The 12,714-nt window shown below is 55.8% G+C and overlaps 2 protein-coding genes across 2 annotated transcripts in view; both read left to right on the top strand.

Moving 5' to 3' along the window:
* Cabin1 (calcineurin binding protein 1) overlaps positions 1-1,625 on the top strand; it is a 58,019-nt gene extending 56,394 nt beyond the window's left edge. The window contains exons 11-12 of the mRNA XM_041647533.1: positions 697-923; positions 1,090-1,625. Of these exons, the coding sequence (XP_041503467.1) occupies positions 697-923; positions 1,090-1,233 (371 nt within the window). The 3' untranslated portion in view covers positions 1,234-1,625. The remainder of the gene's footprint in view (positions 1-696; positions 924-1,089) is intronic.
* A 2,081-nt stretch (positions 1,626-3,706) lies between these two features.
* Positions 3,707-11,553, top strand: Susd2 (sushi domain containing 2). The gene is made up of 15 exons (XM_041647534.1): positions 3,707-3,822; positions 5,001-5,208; positions 5,409-5,560; positions 6,084-6,251; positions 6,762-6,936; positions 7,060-7,261; positions 7,445-7,530; positions 7,613-7,881; positions 7,977-8,120; positions 8,223-8,381; positions 9,676-9,924; positions 10,067-10,333; positions 10,438-10,614; positions 10,698-10,803; positions 10,926-11,553. The coding sequence occupies exons 1-15, from the start codon at positions 3,753-3,755 to the stop codon at positions 10,948-10,950; spliced, it is 2,457 nt and encodes an 818-aa protein (XP_041503468.1). The 5' UTR covers positions 3,707-3,752; the 3' UTR covers positions 10,951-11,553.
* Positions 11,554-12,714: the final 1,161 nt, after the last annotated feature.

Below are 12,714 nucleotides of genomic sequence, written 5' to 3'. Positions count from 1 at the left end.
AGGAGCTTGGGCCTGTCACCGAGGTTTCTCTGTGGGCAGCTAAGTCTGTACAGAGCAGAGAGATCGCCTCTCTGTGGGAACCCACCAGCCACTCTCCTAGTCAGGCTCCTTGAGACTGCTTGGCCAGGTCTCCCCTAGACCACTCGGGATAGAAGGATATGGCGCCAGCTCGCAAAGACCAAGCAGGGCTCTGGATAAGCTCCCACTCCTTTTAAAGAGATGAGGCTAAAAGAATGTGGAGTCATGCCAGGGCAGCTGGGTTGTTCCCAGTTCATGCAGCTCCCTGGAGGCTGCCAGGTTCCAGATCTGCAGTCTGCTATGGCCCTGACTGCCTCCAGGAGACTCAGCTCCTTACTCATACTGGAGTGAGAGAGAAAAAGTATGCACTGGGGCCAGCTTGTGTTCCCCTTGGAATGGAATAGTTCAGAAGATGCAACAGCGGGTTTGTGTTCTCTTGGTGCTGGGGAACCTCAGAGAAACTGCTGGAGCCTCTGATGCTCTCAGAGCCCAGGGTGCTCCAAGCTGCAAGTCCAAACCTAGTGTGCCAAGGTCTGCAACCAGAGTTGAGCCTGGGACCCTAACAGTCAATATAGGCAGAAAGCTGGGCTCTCTGACTTCCGTAGGAGGAACTGAGTTCTTAGCGAGAAGGGAAGACTAAGCAGGCAAGTGAACTCAAACTCTGAGGTCTCCCAACAGCCACCAGCACTAAGGTCCCCAGCAGCGGAAGTACCCAGTCACCGGAGAGCCATCAAGGCAAGACTGAGTCCAGCAGGGCCAAATCCCGCCTCCTGTCCAACATGCCAAAGTTGGTGATCCCTTCAGCCACCACCAAGTTTCCCCCTGAGATCACCGTCACACCACCTACCCCGACCCTGCTTTCCCCTAAAGGCAGCATCTCGGAGGAGACCAAGCAGAAGCTGAAGGTAACTGGGTACCAGGCAGGGGGCCTGGTGTAGGGGCTAATGATACTGGAGGTCTGCGAAGGGGCTTGAGCTACGGGGAGGCCTGGGTGAGAATTTGGGTTAATGTCAAGAGGTTCAGGGTAAAGTCGGTCACTCCTGACCATGTTCTTCCCTGCCCTGTGTGCAGTCAGCCATCCTCTCCGCCCAGTCAGCTGCCAACGTGAGGAAGGAGAGCCTGTGCCAGCCAGCCCTGGAGGTTCTGGAGACATCCAGCCAGGAGTCCTCATTGGAGAGTGAGACAGACGAGGATGACGACTATATGGACATATGAGGGGGCCACCTAGAGCCCCTACGGCCATACCCAGAGCAACAGCTAGGCCTGGAATCCCTTTGGTCCAGACCCTGAGCAAGGCCAGAAGCCCATGTGAGGTACCTTTTCCCATGGTCTCCTAAGCCTGCCCGGCTCCCTCTTTACAGCATCCTGCCCTGGTTGAGGCTGTCCGCCCAGTGTATTGGTCCAAAGGAAGATGAGAGCTATCTTAGGCACATGAGGATGAACTGGTTGTGGTCTACACAGCAGGGCTGGCACTTTTTTGTTTTGTTTTATGAATACTGACTTTCTGTACAAACAGACTAACGTGGGTTCTGGTGGCAGCATCAAGAGTCTAGCTCACCCCATACCCTTTTTGTCATTGTTTCTTTTCTAATAAAGCTGGGAAAATGGTCTTTGTTTCTTTACTTACCCTGGGGGCGGTCACCTCGTGCAGGGGCTGCCCCCCCCCCTCCACTCTCAGACAGGGAGTACTGTTCAGAAACCCCTGGACTGCTGACTCTGGGGAGACTCCTGGTGAGGGTGGACCAGTGCTTGAGAGGGTGCCGGGTTTCCTGGAGCTCCTATGGTGTTAAGTGTAAGAACACAAGGAAGGCAGAGCCTACTGTGATGCCAAGGAGTTAACAGAAGGGCACTATGGGGAAGAAGGTAGCTCAGGAACTGGGAGGTGTACCTCATCATAACTCCTCCCAGAGAGGACCAGCTGCACAGGTGTGGAGCCGGGACAGAGTATGTGTGGGCTGCCGGCTCAGAAGTAAGATTTGGGAGCTGGATGGTTTGGCTTAGCCACTAAGAGCCCTGACTGCACACACGCAACAGTCCACATCCAGATCTAACTCCAGTTCCAGGAGATCCAGTGCTCCCGTCTGGCTTCCACAGGCGCTGCACACATATGCACAGACATACATGCAAGCAGAATAAAAATGTAAGATCTGGGGAGAGAGACCAGATTGAAGCCCTGAGACTGTGAAGCCCAGGCAGGCTCCTGACCAAGGTTGCAAGTGTGTGCCACAGCACTTGGCTAAAAGTTAACTTTTAAGACCACACCAGATCAGAGTCATGATTCTGGCCCTTGCCCTTTCCTGGGCTCCATGCCATTCATTTTGGAGATACTGAGGTTCCAGGGGCCCATACCTGCCTGTCATGGCTGTCACCCACAGCACTTTAGGGCCCTATTTTTCTTTCCTTGAAAGCTCTAGGCCAGAATGGAGATGAGGTACCCTTTTGTGCCTTCATGGACTGGGCACATGCCCTCAATTGAGAAGGAAGAAACTCAACCAGACCTAGATCCCTAGTCCAGACCCTTTGGAGCTAGAAACATGGAGGCCCAAGTTGAGTCCTCATACAACCAACCCTCTGGAGAGCCAAGAAATCAGGGACAGCAGGCACTCAACCAAGCCTCTGTGCCTACCTATATCAGGCCTGGGCCCGGAACACTGGCACAGGCTGCTCTCTGCCACAGGACCTGTGTGCACACAGCTTCTCTTCCTGCTCTGGAAGGTAAGCGTGAAGGCCTTGAGAGACTTCTCACCACATAGACCTGTGGAGCTGGCAGGTATCGTGGGGACATGGTCACTTTAGGAGCAGCTTGGCTCCGCTCCTGACCACAGGTTTCCTCACTCAAGGGAGATCCACAGGTGAGCTCCAGCCCTGACTAAGAAGGGACAAGGCCTGAAACAATGGGCTGGCGGAGACCCGGGAACAGAGAAGGATCACCAACCAGACCAGAAGACTTCGGCTCATTGGCCAACTTGCCTACCTCCTCCTCCCCTGAGGCTAGCCAATGTGTCTGCATTGAGAAACAGCAGCTTCCCTCTCCTGTAACAAGCCCAAGCTTGGGGGCCTTCATGGGCCACCCTGGCATCAAGGACTACCAGGAGCCACGAGAGGGTCTCCATCCGGCTCCTTCTCTGCAGAAGCTTCAGGAACCCAGAACAGGGTATGTTAGCTTGCCGAATGGCAACACTAGGGCCCTGGGCTCCTCTAAAGCCTGCTGTGAATCAGAAGTGACCCAGTCTCAAGTCCATGCCAAGCACCTTGCATGCCAAGAAGATTAAGTCCCGCTCCACCTCCGTCAGGCCGAGTGGGCATTAGCAACACCTCCCTAAGGAAAGCAGAGGCCTGCGTCTGTCCTGAAGGGACCAGGACTAAGTTACCCTGCAGAAGCCTCGCACACAAGACTGGACTGTGTGACCCAGGGTCTGAGCTGTCTTGCAGTGTCCGCCAGCTGGCTTCTCACGTGCCAAAGGTCTTGATGCCTGTTCACTCCAGCCCCTCATGCGCACACAGGGTCCCAAGGCTGTGCCGATGGAACAAGAATGTGCTAGCTAGGCAGATCAGGCTGTTAGTCTCTAAGGGCACCTGTGGACTTTGAGAGGAGGGGGGGAGGGAAGGAGAGGAGTGGTGCCGCAGAACGCTGGGCGGGGCCGGTAGGCGGAGCCAGGCCAGCAGAGAGGGATCCCGTCCTGCAATCTGAGCCTCTGTGCTGCCTGCTGCTGGTTGCACACCCAGGACTCACCATGAAGCTGGCCCTCCTGCCTTGGATTTTGATGCTGCTGGTGACCATCCCAGGCCCCAAGTCCACAGCAGGTATGCCCCACTCTGCCCTCTGAGCCCTCCCTGTTTATCTGCCTGATCAGGCAGGCAGGCCCTAAGCAGACACCCCTCTGGGTTCAGTGTCTGTCCATCTGGTAGTCCATCTGTGGCTGTGCTGGGGAGTACTGGGAAGAAATCCTGAGGCTTCTGCTTCTAGACATTTCTGGTAGAGATGGGAGGTCTGACTCAAGCTCATCATCCTGCACTCCCTGGACACTTAAAAACGTGGTCTAGGAAGGAAGCGGGGGACCCAAGAGTCCTTGGCCTGCACTCCCAGCCCCAGTGAAGGGTGTGATCACATACGGAGCTCCAGCCTCTGTCTATCCCTGTGCTGGTCCCTATCAGCTGAATCAAGAAAATCTAGCGAGAAGGTTGAGCCAAGCTGGGAGTTACTAGCCCACAGTCCCCTGCCTCAGCCTCTCCCTGAGCTGAGCTGGGAGTTATCAGCCCGCAGTCCCCCGCCTCACCCTATCTTCCATCACAGGAAAGTGTCACCGCCCTTTTGATACTTTTATCTCCTGGCATCTTGAAGCATCTTCCCACACCCCTTGCAGTCATTGAGTCCTTAGCCAATAAATATTTATTGCTGCTCTTGGTGTGCAAATACTCCACTTAGCGAAGTGGGGCTGGTGGCTGAGGCCCGGGCCTGGCTCTTGGTGGACCTCCTTCATCAAGGGCCTGGCAAGAGCCTGCTGGGAGATGGGCTCTGGCCTGAGAACTTAACACCCCACCCCGGTCTTGGCCTTGCATCCCTGGGCTGAAATCTAGCCCTGCCACAGGTCTCCACAGCCCACAGCGGAAGGCCTGAACAGGATGTCCACAATGCCTGTGGTGTACACCCAAACTACATTGTGCTGGAATCCTCACTGGAATGTTCCTCCTGTCCCCTAAAAGGGAGTGTCCTGGCTGCCTTTACAGAGGGTGGGGCTCTCTGGAATTCAACTGTTACACTACCCCCAGAAAAAGATGGGAAAAGCTCAACCTAGACACCATTCCCTCCTGGACCCTGAATGGTGGCTATGTGCTAAGATGAACCAATGGCTTTCCACTGTGTCATTTGGTAGCCAGAGCAATTCCTGGTCAACATCCACTGAGGCTTCTCCTGGACTCCAGGGTACACAGGCCCTGTGTGTAGGGTAATTGACCCCAATACACGAGAGTTTCTTCTCCAGATGCCCAGAGTAGCTGCTCCCTGCGCTGTGGGGAACAGGGTGGACTCTGCTCTTGTCATCCGACCTGCTCTGGCCTCGGCACCTGTTGTGAAGACTTTCTGGACTACTGCCTAGAGATTTCACCCACCTCGGGCTCCATGATGGGTGGCAAAGACTTCATGGTGCAGCATTTGGAGTGGCCTGGCTCTACTGATGGCGTCATTTGCAGGTAGGGGGACCTAAGCAGCTGGGTCATCGGGGCTCCCACACTCTCAACCCCATATGTGTAGTGGGGAGCTGGAGGTAGCACCCTGGGACCAAGGGCACACAGGAAGATAAAGGAACACCTAGGATAATCCATTCCCTAAGGAGCAGTATAAGTCTTCTGAGCTGTTGGCTCAGGCTGACTCTACCATCTCTTTCCCTCAGGTTTAAGGACAGTATCGAGACCCTTGGCTATATCGACAATTTGACCCGAGTACACTGTATATCACCCTTGCTCTATGAAAGTGGCCACATTCCCTTCACTGTCTCACTGGACAACGGCCGTTCCTTCCCTCGTGCAGGCACTTGGCTTGCTGGTGAGCCCTCACTCTGCCAAGCTGGTCTAGGCTCTAAGCCCATAGACCCCACCCTCCCGTGGGCCCTGGTTCCCATCCGCAGCCCAAGGCCAGGGGACTTTCCCCAATGTTAATCCATGTATACTGATACTACACCCAGTCTGCCTACCCGTCCCTCTGGCTGAACCAGTCCCTTGGGTGAGGGCTTCTGTCATTACTCCACCCATGGCATCTAGGCCAGAGGCCCAGCCCACAAGGAGTTGGAGCTGTGGGGTCCCCATCAAGATGGTTCAGGCCTAGACTTGGCCCCTGATGGTCCCTCAGCAAGGGGCTGAGGAAGGGCCAAATGAGAGCTGGAATCTGGCTTGGGTCCTCAGCTCTGCAGGCCAGGCCTTCATCTCTCCTGGCCATGGTGTCTTCCCACCGAGAGACCCTGAGGGAGACTGTCACCTAGCTGCTTTCAGTGTTTGTTATTGAGAGGTTCTCAGAGTCCTCCAGGTCTCTTGTGCCATCAAGTCCCCTCTCATTCGTCACCCCTGCGCAGCCCATCCCTACAAAGTATCCGAGTCTGAGAAGAGCCAGCTGGTGAACGAGACCCGCTGGCAATATTACGGCACTTCCAACACCACTGGGAACCTCAGCCTCACCTGGAACACCTCCGTGCTGCCCACGCCAACTGTCACCATTGAGCTGTGGGGCTACGAGGAGACAGGTGGGGCCTGCCAAGGGCCGGTAGAGGTGTTGGGAACTTCAGACCCTCAGCTAGGAGACAATGAGTCCCAGGTGGGGTTGGAGGCAGGGGCATGGGAAGCAGTTTGCAAATGGAGAGTCAGAAGAGATTTGAGGCAGCGTGGCAGAGGAGGAGGGTTTTGCAGCTAGGTGAAGAGAAGAACAGTCCCTTCCGGCATGCGTGGTGGACCCCAGATCCAGCAAGAGTGTTGGATACTGCGACCTACTGCGAGTAGCTAGTGTATATTGAAGACAGAAGCAACCACCTCCATTCTGTCACCTCTGAGCCTGGCATGGATCAGAGCCAGTGATTCAAGAGTGTCCCCACTGGTCACCCAAGCTGGGGACCCTGCTGAAGCATGAGAGCATGTCCAACCACAGGGACCGTCTTTCTATCCATTTGCTTTCTGCCTATCAATCAGGCAGTCAGTTCCAGAAACTGAGGCAAGGAAGGGGCCACAGGAGGGCTGATCATGGTCTCCTCTTCCTCTAGGAAAACCCTACTCAGAGGACTGGACAGCAAAGTGGTCCTATCTGTACACTCTGACTGGAAACACCCCCAATTCCGGCGTCTTTACTTTCACCCCAAAGCCCGCATCTCCTGAGCACCAGAAGTGGAAAGTGGGAGCTCTGAGGATCAGCAGCAGCAAGAACTATCCTGGGCAACAGTAAGGGCCTCGGCAGACGATACGCCGGAATCATCACCTGCAGACCGCAGAGTTTGCCGAGGAAAACCCGGGGGTCAGGTGCTTAGCAGCCCATCCCTAGCCGCTGCATCATTTCTCCCTCAGGGATGTGCTGGCGCTCTGGACCAATGATCATGCGCTGGCCTGGCACCTGGGGGACGACTTCCGGGCAGACTCTGTAGCCTGGGCCCGTGAACAATGCCTAGCCTGGGAGGCACTGGAAGATCAGCTGCCCAACTTCCTGACGGAGCTGCCAGACTGCCCCTGCACTCTGGCCCAGGCCAGGGCTGACTCTGGCCGCTTCTTTGTAAGCCCCTGAACTTATTAGGGCCCCCCAGAAAGCGGGAGGAGGACAGGCGGGCCCAACCTCCCTGACTGAGGTAGACAGAGGCCACCAGGAGGTAGGGTGGGATCTGAAGGTCTCCTTGGGGTTGGTCCTCAGGGAGGAGGGAATGCAGAGCCCAGGTGATAGCTCCTGGGTACTCTGCAGACGGACTACGGCTGTGACATTGAGCAAGGCAGCGTTTGCACCTACCACCCAGGGGCTGTGCACTGTGTGCGCTCCGTGCAGGCCAGGTGAGCTACCCGACTAGGGATAAGGGATGGGCAGGGATCCAGGGACGTTGCCAGCATGGCCCCTGACTTGCTCTTACCCTAGCCCCAGGTATGGCTCAGGCCAGCAGTGCTGCTATACGGCAGCAGGCACACAACTCCTGACCTCAGACTCGACGAGCGGCAGCACCCCTGACCGCGGCCATGACTGGGGTGCACCTCCATACCGCACCCCGCCCCGTGTGCCCGGCATGTCCCATTGGCTCTACGATGTCATCAGCTTCTATTACTGTTGTCTCTGGGCACCTGAGTGTCCCCGCTACATGAAGCGGCGGCCCTCCAGTGACTGCCGCACCTACAGACCTCCACGCCTGGGTGGGTGTGGGCCTGGGTACCTGATCGCAGAGGGAAGGTCACACCTGGGTGGAAGAGGCCCAGGAAATTTACCTGACCCTCTGACTTCACCTCAGCCTCTGCCTTTGGGGACCCCCACTTTGTCACCTTCGATGGCACCAGCTTCTCATTCAGCGGGAGCGGAGAGTATGTGCTGTTGGAGGCGAGACTGACTGACCTGAGGGTACAGGGACGGGCCGAGCCCGGGAGAATGCCCAATGGTGAGGCAGGGCCCCATGGTCTGTATTTGGGGGTGGCACTGTTGGGTCATCCAGGGTAGTAGACGGGAACCAAAAGAACCCCATTCTGCACCCGCTACCTAGGCACCCAGGCCCGTGGCACGGGACTGACTTCAGTGGCTGTCCAGGAAGGCAACTCAGATGTAGTAGAGGTGCGGTTAGCTGGCAGTCCTCAGGCCCTGGAAGTGTTGTTGAACCAGAAAGCCCTCAGTTTCACTGAACAGAATTGGATGGACCTCAAGGGTGAGTGGCCAAGCCCGATGCAGGGATTACCCATGGCTGTCATGCTGTCCCCTCGTCCTGCCACAAGAGGTGGTAGCCTCTGGGGCTCAAATACAAAAGCAAAGGTTTCTCGGGCCTTGGAGAAGTCACGATGCACATGGTGACAGGTTTGAGGGATCCTTGCCCTGCCTGTGACTCTCTTAGGCCAAAGGGAGCAGTTGCTCAGCCCGAGGTCTCTCTCATACCTTCATATGCATGGGAATGCCTGTCAAAACTATAGGGCCTGCTCAGAGCCCTGAAAGGCCAGTGACTAGCATGTAGCCCACACAGCCCACAGAAGCCTAAAGACCATGATGATGGCACTCACCTCCTGCTGTGGCCCCTTACTCCATTTTCAAAACCCACTGCAAAGGCACCAGCTGGCCCTACAGATTTAAGAACACGGGCTAAGACGGGTTGGAAGTGGCAGCCAGGAGCCACAGCAGTGGCATCCGTCCCCCTTACCACCAGGCTGTGTTACACCAGAGTTGAACCATGAAATGGCTCCTACTGGGGATGGGTGAGAGCATCCAAAAGACCTTCAAGAAAAGCCACAGCAGGCCAGGCTGTTGTAGTCACGTCGGGGATTGACCCCAAACATGTAGCCTCAGCATGGAGAAAGGGAAATCCCTGCAGGGATGGCCTTGGGGTCAGCCACCTGCAGTCTGGATGCATGCAGCTGTGAGATGGGAATGGTGGCCAGAGTCAGTAGCTAGTCCTGGGTGCATCCTCCTTTTTCCTCTAAGTACCCTCTACCCTACCTTGGTGCTGTGACAAGGGTTGGGTGTAGTAATAAGAGCGGCAGGGCTGCATTCCCAGCACCCTGGCCGCCTGCTCGGCTAGCTTATGCCCCGAAATAACAACACACAAACTGTATTCATTTAATCACTGCTTGGTCCATTCTCTTCTAGGCTAATTCTCACATACTAATTTAGCCCATTTCTAATCATCTGTGTATGGCACCCCAAGGTGCGCTTACCGGGGAGATTATAGCCTAGTCCATCCTGGGTCGGAGCTTCATGGCGTGTGTCTGCCCAGGAACCAGGAGCATGGCGTCTCTCTCAGGCGTCTGCTCCCTAGAGGAGAGCTGTCAAGTCTCTGAGCTCACTTCCTCTTCCTCCCAGTATCCTGTTCTGTTTACTCCTCCCACCTATCCTCTAACCAATAAAATGGGCCAGGGCAGTGCCTTTATTAGCCAATGACCTTCCTCCATCAGTTGGGGGGCAGAGCACAGGAGCCAAGAGGGCAACCCTAACCCATATCTACTTATGGCCAGGCATGTTCCTGTCAGTGGCCTCTGAGGATAAGGTGTCAATCATGTTGTCATCGGGGGCTGGCCTTGAGGTCAGCGTACAAGGTCCTTTTCTGAGTGTGACCGTCCTGCTGCCTGAGAAGTTCCTGACCCACACCCGTGGTCTCCTGGGAACACTCAATGATAACCCCAAAGATGACTTCACCCTGCGTGATGAGCAGGTCCTGCCCCCGGATGCCAGCGATCAGCAGGTGTTCCAGTTTGGAGCCAACTGTGAGTGACCCCCCGGGGGGGGGGGAGATACGCAGGGCAGGGAGGGTGAGAGGGGATCGGACAGGGTGACAATGGATCAAGGAGAGAAACTTGGCAGTGGCAGGGAACTGTGCCCACACAAGACTGCCGCCTGTCTCCCCAGGGGCTGTTGCCAACACCTCTTCCTTGTTCACCTATGACTCTTCATTTCTGGTCTCCAAATTCTTGAACCAACCCAAGCATGACTCCAACTTCATACCACTCTTCTTCAACGAGATCACACTCAGCCAGGTAGAAGGAGTGTCCGGGCTGTGCGAGAATGACCGCTTCTGCATCCTTGACGCGATAAGCACGGGGAGCGTGAGTGTGGGCAATGCCACACGGACGGCCCTCCGACTGCACCAAGAACGTCTGGGGAGCCTACAACCTGGTAGGGGGTGGCAAGGGGGTCAAGGGGTGGACCCCTCAGGTTGTTGAGCCCCGCTCAGCGGCCAGCAGCTCAGGCCTGTCCTTGGTGCTCTACCCCTATCCCAGTGGTGTCCTGTGGCTGGCTACCCCCACCCTCGAATGGGCACAAGGAAGGCTTGAAGTATCTGGTGAACTCCACTGTTCGTTTCAGCTGCCACAGTGGCTACAGCTTGGTAGGGTCTGAGACCAGTAAATGCCGAGCTGATGGTACCTGGTCTACACCTACCCCAGAGTGTCAGCCAGGTGAGATGCCCCTCCTGTGAGCCATCTGGCCTCTGCACACCTGTGTCTCCTTGACCACTGTCTGCTGCTCTCATCTCTGCCAGGACGAAGCTACACGGTGCTGCTGAGCATCATCTTCGGAGGCCTGGCCATTGTAGCCCTGATTTCTATCATCTATGCGTTGCTGCACCGCCGCAGGAAGAACAACATGTAAGGTTCCACCAGCGGGAGGACATCACTTAAGAACCCCCACCTCCGTCCCTCTAGCTTTCTTAGGCCCTAGAAGCAGTTGGTGGGACCCATGTGCCACTTTAAACCCATATCCGTTACAGGGCCATGTGGAGTTCACAGCCCTGACACAGGAGCACGCTTAGTGGACAGCATCATGGCCGCCAAGACCCAGCCTCGCAGGAGCAGCCCCAGTCACATGTACCCTAGTCCTGATTCCCACATCTACTATCTGTGCCTTCAATGCTGCGGACCCCAAACCTGTGACTAACCTGTCCTGACTGAGGGAGACACGATGCCAGATATGCCAACTCCTGAAACCCCCACCCCCCAAACCTCCATCAGTAACCTGAACTCTGCTAATGGTTATGGCTCTGATTTCTCGGACTTGAGGGATCTTCTTGCCCTGTCCTAGAGCTGGAGTGCCCAGGTCCCAAGCCCAAATGGTCCTGCATTGGAAGCTCACAAGTCCCTCACTCCCCAGAGCCTAATAGACTGCCTGCCCATCCTGTGAGGGCCCCCAGAACCGAGCTGCCTTGGCTACTGCACCATAACCCAACTGGATAGCCCAGTAGGCCCAGTCCCACAGTAAGGAGAGGCCTCAGGGCCTGAGCAGAGAGAGCGAGTCCTCCAGAAAAAGAGAGACACCCTTAGCTCAGCAGGCTTGTACTCCTACCTCTTCTGTTGCGTACTCAGGAACACCCTTCCCTGCCTGTACAAGAAGAAAACAAGTTTGTGTTACCTCTTCCCCGTGTGCCTGTGCTTCGCCAACTGTTCCGTAGTTGCCTGGGAGGTTACCCACTAATAACATCAGGCTGAACCCCGCCTGCTTCCGCCGCTCCTGCTTCCCCCGACGTAGTCTCCCCCAAGCTTTTCCATGTGCAAGGAGGATTAAGAAGCATCACGGGAACCAGCAAAAAGGCCAATGCTTGCAAAAGGCTCAGCAGGGCTGTCATGTTGGGAGATGGGCAAGACAGGTGCCCTCCGCCAAGCCCTACCTCCTCTCCAGACAGGTTCTCGCAAATCACCCTCGAGAGCTGGCCATAGTGACACTGGTTCCTCTACCGTTCATGAGCTACTGTACTTTAGGAAGGGCAAACATGCTACCCTTGGTGTTCCCTAACACACCGAGCACAAGCTTGACCTGAGCTCCAAACCCTGCCCAGGTGCTGTCACTGTAAGGGCCATGCCCAAGTTCTCAGTTAACTAGAACCCATGCTCCTCCGGCCAGAGATGCCAGAAGCTAGGCACAGAACTAAGCCTCTTTTATTCGTCCCAGACCTACCTAGTCCTGAAGCGAATTGCCGTGGAAACAGATCAGTCGCCAGTAGAAGGACAAGCCCAAAGTTCTCCTTTGTTTGAATGAGTGTGGCGAGGGGCCTAGACAAAGTAGGGTGGACTCAGAATTGTACCAAAAAGTGGGGCAGAGCTCCACCTACTGCTGGAGAATCCCATGTGGGACTTAGTGTGCTGCAATTCCAGGGGCAGCCACAAGACGGCAGAAGAGGGCAGGAGCACTTAATGCTGGTGGCACCTGATCTTAGGTGGTTAGGGATGAGAATGACAGCCCCTTGCTAACTTGTTCACACTCCAGCCAAGGCTCCTGCACACCCCATGTCGTCTCCCAGACTCAGAAATCTCAGAAAGGTTGTACAGGTTTGTCCAGCTGATACTGGCTGAAGAGGAGTCCGACCTTTCCACTTAACCTTTCCCCATAGCCAGAAGTCCTGGCCAGAAATGGAAGAACTGAGTGGCAAGGGCGGGTCCCTCTGAGTTTCCAGAAGGAACTACATGATGGGACACACTGTGTGTGAACACCTGGGACCTCCAGGCTTGGAGGATGGAGGACCTGAATGCCAGAGGAGGGGGCAGCTTCCTAGGTTCTGACTTCCC

Source organism: Microtus oregoni, unplaced genomic scaffold (genome assembly GCF_018167655.1).
Source record: "Microtus oregoni isolate MIOR12 unplaced genomic scaffold, Mior012 000183F_ref0000375, whole genome shotgun sequence".
Classification (NCBI taxonomy): Eukaryota; Metazoa; Chordata; class Mammalia; order Rodentia; family Cricetidae; genus Microtus; species Microtus oregoni.
Note: the sequence above shows the minus strand (reverse complement) of the source record. Positions and strands in the feature narration are given on the sequence as shown.

Bases quoted from the DNA above. Each gene is read 5' to 3' on its own strand.
- Susd2 (XM_041647534.1), top strand. From the start codon at position 3,753: ATGAAGCTGGCCCTCCTGCCTTGGATTTTGATGCTGCTGGTGACCATC. The intron at 5,561-6,083 runs GTGAGCCCTCAC...ACCCCTGCGCAG, and splicing joins TGCAGGCACTTGGCTTGCTG to CCCATCCCTACAAAGTATCC. The intron at 8,121-8,222 runs GTGAGGCAGGGC...CCCGCTACCTAG, and splicing joins GCCCGGGAGAATGCCCAATG to GCACCCAGGCCCGTGGCACG.